Source organism: Phalangium opilio, unplaced genomic scaffold, assembly GCF_054372755.1.
Source record: "Phalangium opilio isolate 3A_F unplaced genomic scaffold, DU_Popi_V2 ptg000070l_1, whole genome shotgun sequence".
Classification (NCBI taxonomy): domain Eukaryota; kingdom Metazoa; phylum Arthropoda; class Arachnida; order Opiliones; family Phalangiidae; genus Phalangium; species Phalangium opilio.
In genome coordinates, this window is record NW_028324182.1 from 14,206,501 (window position 1) to 14,216,546 (window position 10,046).

The following is a 10,046-nucleotide window of genomic DNA, read 5'->3' on the forward strand; positions in this document are numbered from 1 at the left end:
AGCCTAAAATATAGGTTTTATTCCTTATTATGTGCTAAGCCTAAAAAATAGGTTTTATTCCTTATTATGTGCTAAGCCTAAAAAATAGATTTATTCCTTATTATGTGCTAAGCCTAAAAAATAGGTTTTATTGATTAATTGTGTTAAGCCTAATTTTTGCGTCAAACCAAGGGTCACTTTGAATTTAGCGCCATTCAGGTTCGTTTCCTAGATGGCGCTTAAAATCCATCCGTAAAAGAATCACTGAGAGCCTACGTGAAACGTCTACGTTGATGGGTTTAGTTAAGCCAAAGCTGGTGAACGTAGGCGTTACACGTTCGCGTTGATCTAAACTTGTAGAGTGTGACGATCTTGCTGAAGTTGACGGTTGTTTTGCTCGTCAATAGTTATCTCTTTGAGTGTATAAAATGTTTTGTAATCAAATTTTACAATCGAATCGTAGTTTTTAAAAGAAAGCGACACTATTTTTCAATTTTATAAAGGATGGAAGAAAACAGAGATCAGATTCTATTAGATTTCCAGGTAAATTAATTTTTTTGACCAAGGCTTAATATCGAAATCCATTGTCATCATAATGATGATGATGAGACGAGTGCTTTTTTGGCATGGCTGCTGTTGGCATGGTGAACAATAAGCCTAATTTTAAGTATCTAATAAAAAATTCACCATAACCTTTATTATATTAATTGTAAAATAACAAATGTTTATCATGTAAAATGATTGTATAACCCTATATACTATTTTGTAGTCATGTACAGGAGTGGAAGATGTTGGGGAATGTATCATGTACTTGGAGGCGACCAATTGGAATCTTTTGGTGTGTATTCTTAATTAAGAACTGTTCTCTTTTTAATAATAAACAAATCGTTATTATTATTATTATTATTATTATAATTCAGGAAGCAATTAATAACGTGATGCCTCAAGAAACCCAAACTTTGCCTTCCGAGGCCATGAGAGACGATCCCTTTACACCGCAAAGGAGACCCTCTATTGAAGAGATAGCCATGGATGAAGTTACTGGGGCTGCATTTGTTCCATTGGTTCAAGCTGAACCTCCCACCGCTTCAAATACAGCTTCTTCATTAGAAAGTAGTAGAAGTAAAGCCAGCGCTTCTTCTTTTTCACCACCATCCTCAAGCTCTAAATACTTATTTGACGGAGCACCCAGTTCCAATTCATTCTCAGTAAGAAACAGAGGATTACTTAACTTTGTTGTCAAGTACAAAGACAAGACTGTCCCTGTTGAAATACCAGAAAGTGAAACTATTGGTAAAGTTGAATTTTTTTTTTTAATTTTAATTTTAATTTAAAGTTTTATTAAAAACTTAAAATAAATTAAACCTATTAGGGAGTTTAAAAAATGCTCTGTTCACGGAACTAGGAGTTCCACCTTGTCGCCAAGAGTTAAAAGGGTTCCAAAGAAACCATATTAGTGATGAGGTTAGATTATAATTTATAAACTTAACTTTTAAATTAAAATAATTAATTAAATAATAATTTATTTATTATTTTTTTTTTTAGACTGTGTTATCAACCTTAGGTTTAACTTCTAAAACTAATTTAAATTTATCCGTTCCCAAGGATAACTCTTCCCATTCAGATGATGAACAGTTGAGTTCTAAATAATTATAATTAAAGTGTGCCAATAATTTTAATTTTAATATCTTGAGAATTTCTTTTAAAGGATGGACATAACTGCATCATTAAATACAATGTATGGACTTCATGTGACTGATGAAACAAACCATCGTGATTTTAGCCTTAAATTTCCTGGTTCAAAGAGCATTAGAGAGGTAAATAGCAGTGGTGTGCGAGTCCCGTTTTTTTGGTTTCGAGCCGAGTCCGAGTATCAAAACTAATTTCTTATCGAGTATCGAGCCAAGTCTCAAAAATACTTTCGAGTATCGAGTATTTAGATAGGTCAAATTTTGGTTCTTTCGAGTAATTATCGAGTCTCAAATATTGACTTGTCGAGTAGCAATTTTGTAAATTTCTTGAAGAAAACGAAGATGTTCAATTATCTAATATAGAACTAGTTCAAAAAGATTGTTAGTGATCAATTAAACATTGAACAGGTGATTTTCAAAATAAATGATCATGAACTCATCGTCTGCTATAGTTGTATGCCTCGGACTCGAGTATTTGTCGAGTATTTAAAATGTTAAAAAGCTACTCGAATCTTTCTCGAGTATCTCAAAGTGTTGTTATCGAGTATCGAGTCGAGTACTCGGCTCGATACTCGAACCGAGTACTCGAACTTAACGAGTACTCGCACACCCATATTAATGTTTTTTTTTTTTTTTTTTTTTTTTTTTTTTTTTTTAAGGTTAAACAAGATATTTATGCTGTAACTGACATACCAGTTAGACATCAACGTTGGACTGGTTGGCCAGATGCGGCACAAGATGAAAATGTACGTAATTTAATTTACTAATCTAGTAATTTTAGTTAAATCTTTGGTTTTTGTACTCTTATAGATGCTTTTAGCTGGTCTTCAGTTAAATTATCCGGTTCATAATCTCACTTTAAGAAATGATAGCAATAGGCTTTGTTCTAGAAAAGTTGGTATTGATTAATTTAATAAGCTTTACCGTTTTATAAAGTGTTAATGTTAAAAATTAAATTACTTATTATTTCTTAAAAAATGTAGCATCAAATTGTAGATATCAGTGGAAGTAGCGGGGAAGAATTTGAGGATGCCCCTGATTGTTTTGTAGTAGATGATGAATTATTCCCTCGTGAACCACCTACCAAAAGAACACAGCCCTTGAGTGAGTATATTAAGTAACCCTTATTTTGATTTGTTAATTACTGAGTGAAAACTAATCTTCAAATGCCTCTAATTAATTATAATTAAAGTGCCAGATAATATGAATGATGAAGCAGCTGCTGTTGAGCATTTTAGTCGAGAATTTGAAAATAGATATGGAGTTTGCCATCCATCCTTTTTTCAGGGAACCTTATCAGAAGCTCTACAGTCATCTTGTCAAAAACCGGCTAAAGATGTGCATATTATATTTGTTTTTTAGCCCCTTAAAGGGAGGGTGAAGCGGAAAATCAAGTGATTTTTTATCGATTCTTCAACTAATTATAAGAACAGTCTGCATAGTGAAACATTCAGGAAATACCAATTCCGAATGATTTTAAAATTATTTCAAATTAGGTTCAAATTTTAAGGATAATTTTAAACAAGGACTGCCGACCAATCGCGTAACGCCCTGCCTTTTTGTTAACAAAATTCTCGTGGCACGTTCCGTGTTGAATGAAATTTATCACAAGATTTGATAAAATTCGCGCGCGACGTGATAATCATGGCGCGAGACATAGAGCATGCGTGCCACGAGAATTTTGTTAATGAAAAGGCAGGGCGTTACGCGATTGGTCGGAGGACCTTCTTTAAAATTATCCTTAAAATCTGAACCTAATTTGAAATTTTAAAATCATTCGGAGCTGGTATTTCCTGAATGTTTCACTATGCAGACTGGTCTTATAATTAGTAGAAGAATCGATAAAAAATCACTTGATTTTCTACTTCACCCTCCCTTTAAAGTTGATCAAGTCTCTAATCTTTTAAATAATTATTATTATGATTAAAAGCGGAAACCCTTTTTGATCTACCTACATCACGATGGTAGCGTCTTGACAAATGTCTTTTGTACTCAGTTACTTTGTTCCGAGACAATTGTAACATTTCTAGCCCTTAATTTCCTCACATGGGCGTGGGATCTCACTTTTGAGTCAAATAAAAGCAGGTGAAAATTGATTCAAGAAAGGGTTATTTATGGATTAGTTTTGATTGATAAATTTTATATTTTTGGGGGTGGGCTCAGATTTTTTGCCAGCGTTACTCAACACTTGGGTATAGCGGCTTCTACAGCCATAAGGAATATAGCAGTTGATAATCTACCAGCCTTAATGGTTATTGGAAGAGTTCGTTCTACTACCGAAGTCATCACTGTTATACCTGGTAATGTTGGATTAGATGAGCTGATGACGAGACTGTTACACGGTGTAGAAGTCTTTAGTAGTGGCTTAGCTCAAGAAATTAGGGAAGAGGTTAGCGGAAAAATGGGTTTTTTAATAGCTAGGTTTTTAATTTTTGGTTTTGGTTTGAATGTTATTAGGATGAGAGAGAGGCCAGGGAAACGGTAAAAAGGGAGCAAGATGCTGCGTACGCGGCTTCATTAGAAGCCGATAAACAAAAGGAACTAGCTAAACAACAGGAGAAAGAGAAGGAGGAAAAAAGAGATGCAGATCTTAAGGCCATTAAAGAAAAAGAAGAACACGATAAACAACAACAAGAAGCCTTGAAAGAGGTACATATTGTTTTAATCCATCAATGAACAAACTTTCCAGGGCCCCCAGAGGTCCTATAATTCCTATAAAATCCTATATTTTTAAAACTGTCCTATAAAATCCTATAATTTTGGCTAAAATCGCTAAAAATCCTATAAAATCCTATAATTTTGAAATTTGGGCGAATTTTAAGCAGCTTATCGGTTGAACCAGGACTCGGGTCTAAAAAATACCATAAAATGGGGATGGCTTCCCTAATATTGTAGCTTAACTAGCTAGTTAAACATAGCTCGGTATATTATGATTCTGATAAACTGAATGTTCAGTGTGCACCACCATGGTGAGTTTTGCGTGTGGGCTGCCAATAGGAAGTCTATTGGTTTTCATTTGTTAGATCAAAAAAAGGCGGGAGATAATTTTTTTTGCAGTACTGCTTCTTCTTCTTCTTCTTCTTCAAAAAATAATAATAATAATAATATTTTACTGTCCCATATAAGCCTATAATTCTGGAAACCCTTTTTGTTGTAGCCCCAAGTTTTTAGTATGGTTGGATGGGGGGCATATAGTACTATAACCAAAAACGGATTTATGGGATAAGAACGTCGGATCGTAGCTTTAGCCTCTAGTACCATCCTCGCATACTTTATTGAGAAACTTCGTCTGCTTATATTTTGACTCCACCCACAAATTCGATCTCTAGAAGTAGCTATATACAGAATTTGTGGGTGGAGTCAAAATATAAGCAGACGAAGTTTCTCAATAAAGTATGCGAGAATGGGGAGTGAATTCGCTAACTCCGACGTTCTTATCCCATAAATCCGTTTTTGCTATAACATACTCAAAGGGCATCCCCGTATCTCTAGTAGAACCAGAGTTATGAGCCTCGAAAATTGGAGGGTATGTTTTTGAACATTTTGCTTAATTGCTCGGCCCCTGTTTGCAGTACTGGTTCTTTAAAAAAAAAATAAAAATTAATATTTTGGTGTCCTATATAATCCTATAATTCTGGAAAACTGTCCTATATAATCCTATATTTTCATGAAAAAAATCCTATAATTTCGAAATTCGGCTGGGGGCCCTGACAAACTAAAGTTTATGCTAGAGTTTGTTTTAAACTTTTATATTCTTCTTTTAAGGCTATTAGATTATCCCTGGTTGAACAACTTCCAGAAGAACCTCCCGAGAATGGTCCAAAACCCATTACCAGAATTAGAATTAGACTGCCATCGGGAGAAATGTTAATCAGGAGATTTCTGGCTTCTGATTCATTAAAGATTCTCCTACTTTATCTAGCATCTCAAGGATTTCCAAAAACTGACTATAAAGTCCTGGGAAGTTGGCCAAGGAGAGATGTAAGTAATTCTTAAAAGGTATTTTGATTTGTTTGTGTAGAGTTTTGTTTTCTCCATACCCTTTGAACCCCTTAAACCTTTGCTCTTTTGTTGTAAAATGATGGGCAACTACTCTCATTAAGGAAAGTTTAAATTAAAAATTTAAATATTTCTTCTCCCTCTTTCTCTCTCTCTGATTTTTCTCTCACACTTCAAAGTTATCGGCATTAGATCCTGATAAGACTTTCCAAGAATTAAATCTCTGCCCACAAGAAATGGTGACTCTAGAAGAGAGATGATTAAACGTAATATAATTTTTATTAATTAAAATCCTCTGAAAGTGAAAAGTTAAGAAAAAAAAACTTAAATAAAAGAAAAAAATAAGATTAAAATCCCTGAAAAAAAAAATTAAAAACGGGAATTAAAATAAAATTGGGGGGATTAAATCATGCCGTTAGACAAAGCTATACTATAGTTAATTTTCTCCAAAAAATTAAATTAATTCTATTGCAAAAGGAAGCTTTGAAAAAGATTGACCCATTGACTTCCCTTAAAAAAAAAAAAAAAAAAAATTAACAGTTCTCAATTTTTTCTTTGTTTTAAAGTATTTGTTATCATAGTTTTATTTAAAAAAAAGTTATTAAAAAAAATTATATTTAAATATAACATTCGGGATTTTTTATATCTTAAGTAATAATTTTTATCTTTGTGTAAAATCCTCCGTTAGTTGCTTGAAATTTCACGATATTTAAAGCCTCCTTTTGTTATAGATAATTTTTCACCTTTAAATGCAAAATACTAAGCCGCCCACCCGCCCGCCCCTAACGAACCTAAAAGTGTGTTTTGTTGGCGTTAAAATAAAAAACCCAAATGTATAATTAAAAAAAATAATAATATGCAACAAAAAATTAATTACTGGTTAAGAAAACTATGCTTAAAATATCTCCCGACAAGCATATGCTTTACATAACGTTGCATTAAGAAATAACTACCCACCATCTTGGAAAAATAAAAAAAAAAAATTAAAACAGGTTTAAGTAAGTTGGGTGGAGCCTTAGGCCAAACCCTAACTTAAAGGAAAAGGTAGGTTACTTAACATTATACCTTAAAATAATGGCCTTTTTCTAAATATAAAAGGAAAAATATTATAATTAAAATAAATTATCTCTTATTACAAAATAATTAGCATTTAATAAGTCTTAAAAACGGTCGCTAATGCGCCGCCATTTGTATTGTGGCGTCTGCTTACGTGCGTGATCGAGTTGGCCTTAACAGACTCAACCTGTGAGAATTCAACCAATCCCGTAGGGGCAGACGCCCTGAAGCAATGGCGGCGCCCTAGTCCTCGTTTTAAGACTAATTAAATGCTAATTATTTCGTAATAAGAGATAATTTATTTTAATTATAATGTTTTTCCTTTTATATTTAGAAAAAGGCCGTTCTTTTAAAGTATATATATAATGTTATGTTATCTGAAATGTTCCTCTGATATTGTTGCCTACAATTTGGAGAAGTTTAGCTTTCACAATTTTGTGTATATAAAATAATAAAATTCCTATGTATAATACTTTGCTTTAATTAGAAGTAGAAAAAGAAATTTTATTGTTAACATTACAGTATTGGGGTTTGCTTCTCTTCCATAAACCAATTCCCAATTTTTGGGTTTCATTGGTTCATTTCATGTGCGCTTCCCCTTCAAAATATTACAAGGCCCTGCCTACATTTTTATCATTGTGATCAACTAGTCTTGTTTCAAAGTTTAGCTTCTTTTCAACTCTTTGTCTCTCCTCCGTCTTGTCAGATAACCTCAGATTCTTTTTCTTGAGATTGTTGTTGTTGTCAGGGCTTGCTTTCTAATCATTTGCGCGACTCCATCTTGGCGTCTTCTCATGGCTGGATATCCGGACTTTGTCACAATCATTGGGTTTGTCAAAGTTTGTCATTTCCTTGCTGCTGCTGCTTCGTAGATGTTTCTGGTTGTTGTCAGGGCTTGCTTTCTAATCATTTGCGCGACTCCATCTTGGTGTCTTCTCATGGCTGATTATCCTGACTTTGTCACAATCATTGAGTTTGTCAAAGTTTGTCATTTCCTTGCTGCTGCTGCTTCGTAGATGTTTCTGGTTGTTGTCAGGGCTTGTTTTCTAATCATTTACGTGACCCCATCTTGGCGTCTTCTCATGGCTGAATATCCGGACTTTGTCACAATCATTGTGTTTGTCAAAGTTTGTCATTTCCTTGCTGCTGCTTCGTAGATGTTTCTTGTTGTTGTCAGGGCTTGTTTTCTAATCATTTGCGCGATCCCATCTTGGCGTCTTGTCATGGCTGATTGTCCGGACTTTGTCACAATCATTGGGTTTGTCAAAGTTGGTCATTTCCTCGCGTCTTCTTAGACGTTTCCTGTCACATTGATTTAGACTTTTCTTCCTCCGTTTGTCATTTGGAACCGTCTAACCCAACTTGACTCTGCGTAGTTGATGATCAGAGTTGTTGTCAGAGGGGTTTGTGACCATGGTGACGTAGTTTATGGGGTGTTTGTGTTTCTCCTTCCTTTTGACAATCGGGCGACCTAATTTCGCAACATGTAAGATAAATTTGGACCGTCTGGCATTTACTAGCGCTGAAATAATGACATTTTCTTCTGTTTGATTGTAAAAATGATGTATTATGACAACAGCTATTCGCTAAATCTATCCGCCTTTTAGGCCAGTAAATGCAGGATCCAGTAAATTTTTCTCATCTGTCCTTATCCTTGTCTTGTTTATCGATGTTTTCTGACGTGAAGATTTTTTTCACGTATGACCAAACTTTCCAAATTGATTGGGTGAAACTGCTGGTCCCGGAGTCTTGTTGGTCTTTTTCCTCTAGTTCCTCTGAGTCCGAGTTCTTCTGAAGTTCTTGGCTTTCCTCTTTTACTTCACTTTGCTTTTCGACTTCCAATTCTTCCAAAATTTTGCATGGTGGTCCACAAATTTCAGTTGTATAAGTTGATACAATCGCTGACTCCGCTGCTCTTTGTCGCGCGTTGATAATACTCAGGGGGAATCTAATATAGTAGGCCAGTCGTCCACATCTGTAAAAATAGGAGTGTTTAGAGATTGACTACATACTTACACGCATAAAAAGGTATAAGACAAACGCACGTATCAAAAACAAAGATATCGTTTAGTTTCCCTCCAAGTGAGGTAAACAACTCTTTCTCCGCATTGTCCTCAAAAACCTTCATGGTCGTCGTCAACTCCTTGAAACTATCAACTTTTTCCTTTGAATCTTTTCCAACGATGGTTAGAAAGTTGATGTTAACCATTCCAATACTTTTGAGGTACCCCGACATAGACTCGAGTCTAAGTGTATTATAAGTGATTATGCATTATGAGTTTAGGATAAGTTTGAACCTAGTCTGTCTTTACTTGGTAATCTGTTGACGGGATAACTTATTGGTGACATGCCCCAACGTAACCAGGGTGACATTGCCATTAGGGACCAAATTTGACAACGCGTCGACGTGAGAAATTGATTGGCATGAACTTAAAGCCGAAACTATTGAAACATCATTGATGACCAAAATGAATAGTAGTAGTAAGGTAGATGCGGCCCCCACCAGGGTGACTGATTTAGCCTCCCTGGTGGCCCTCGAGAACTTCTGTATGAAGAAAAGGTAACATCGCAAAATTGTTCAATTGCACAACAAAAAAATCTCAGATAAGGGCCGCTTTTATAATTTGCTTTGAACGGTTAAAAAAGACCGAACTAATCAGTTTGTTTTACTTATGAGAAGATAATGAGCGTTTGATTTAAAGTGGGCTGTTGAACTATAAAGATAGTAACCTCTTTATTGCTAATCTAAACGTATTTAAAAGATATTTTCGTCATGATTGAATTCATGTAGTCAGTTGCAACGTTAGAAAGGGCACTAAAATAACATTCCACACGAGGAAAATCATTATTTCTATAGATTTCTAAAACCATTCCGAGGTTAGAACCCCAGTTACGGACTTCTATAATTATATTTCCATCAGAACTATAGATAGTGCAAGCAAATCCGAAGAATAATATTGCATTTAAACAATTTTAATGAGGATTTTACTTTTAGATAATTGCATTAATTTAATTAATCCTACTTAAACAAACTTAATTTTAAAATATTAAACCAAAACTCACCCCAATTTTTAAGCTATACAGATAAGAGGTACTGTTCCTTCAACTACCTCCCTCCAAATGACGAATTTTTTTTTTTGAGGCCCCGCAATTTTCTCATCACTTAAAATTTTAACTCCCTCCCTGACTTAAGTGACAAGTACATTAATCTTATCATTTATAAGCCTATACCCTCAGTCAAGATGTTGTAAACCCTCAGCCTGGATTCATTCCACACTGTTGTTAGGATACTTTGTTTGAAAGAAAGAAAGAAAGAACGAA

General features: G+C 34.5%; 2 protein-coding genes across 2 annotated transcripts; one reads left to right on the top strand and one right to left on the bottom strand.

The window, feature by feature from the left end:
* The first annotated feature begins 302 nt into the window (after positions 1-302).
* On the top strand, positions 303-6,045 carry casp (Fas associated factor casp). The gene is made up of 15 exons (XM_089843410.1): positions 303-522; positions 749-817; positions 900-1,272; positions 1,352-1,443; positions 1,525-1,613; positions 1,688-1,796; positions 2,330-2,416; positions 2,481-2,564; positions 2,654-2,774; positions 2,863-3,008; positions 3,601-3,755; positions 3,834-4,059; positions 4,128-4,319; positions 5,436-5,651; positions 5,849-6,045. The coding sequence occupies exons 1-15, from the start codon at positions 484-486 to the stop codon at positions 5,927-5,929; spliced, it is 2,079 nt and encodes a 692-aa protein (XP_089699536.1). The 5' UTR covers positions 303-483; the 3' UTR covers positions 5,930-6,045.
* Positions 6,046-7,188: 1,143 nt separating this feature from the next.
* On the bottom strand, positions 7,189-9,946 carry LOC149661868 (uncharacterized). Its single transcript, XM_089843413.1, has 4 exons — positions 9,789-9,946; positions 9,038-9,270; positions 8,771-8,971; positions 7,189-8,700 (listed from the first exon to the last, which is right to left on the bottom strand). Exons 3-4 carry the CDS (start codon positions 8,959-8,961, stop codon positions 8,364-8,366), a joined length of 528 nt encoding a protein of 175 aa, XP_089699539.1. The 5' UTR covers positions 8,962-8,971; positions 9,038-9,270; positions 9,789-9,946; the 3' UTR covers positions 7,189-8,363.
* Positions 9,947-10,046: the final 100 nt, after the last annotated feature.

What these genes read in the sequence shown, in the direction of transcription:
- LOC149661868 (XM_089843413.1), bottom strand. Translation starts at nt 8,961, where the DNA reads ATGTCGGGGTACCTCAAAAGTATTGGAATGGTTAACATCAACTTTCTA. An exon ending in GATATCTTTGTTTTTGATAC is followed by an intron (nt 8,701 to 8,770) that starts GTGCGTTTGTCT and finishes CTATTTTTACAG; the next exon opens with ATGTGGACGACTGGCCTACT.
- casp (XM_089843410.1), top strand. Translation starts at nt 484, where the DNA reads ATGGAAGAAAACAGAGATCAGATTCTATTAGATTTCCAG. An exon ending in TCCCATTCAGATGATGAACA is followed by an intron (nt 1,614 to 1,687) that starts GTTGAGTTCTAA and finishes TTTCTTTTAAAG; the next exon opens with GATGGACATAACTGCATCAT. An exon ending in GTCAAAAACCGGCTAAAGAT is followed by an intron (nt 3,009 to 3,600) that starts GTGCATATTATA and finishes TATGATTAAAAG; the next exon opens with CGGAAACCCTTTTTGATCTA.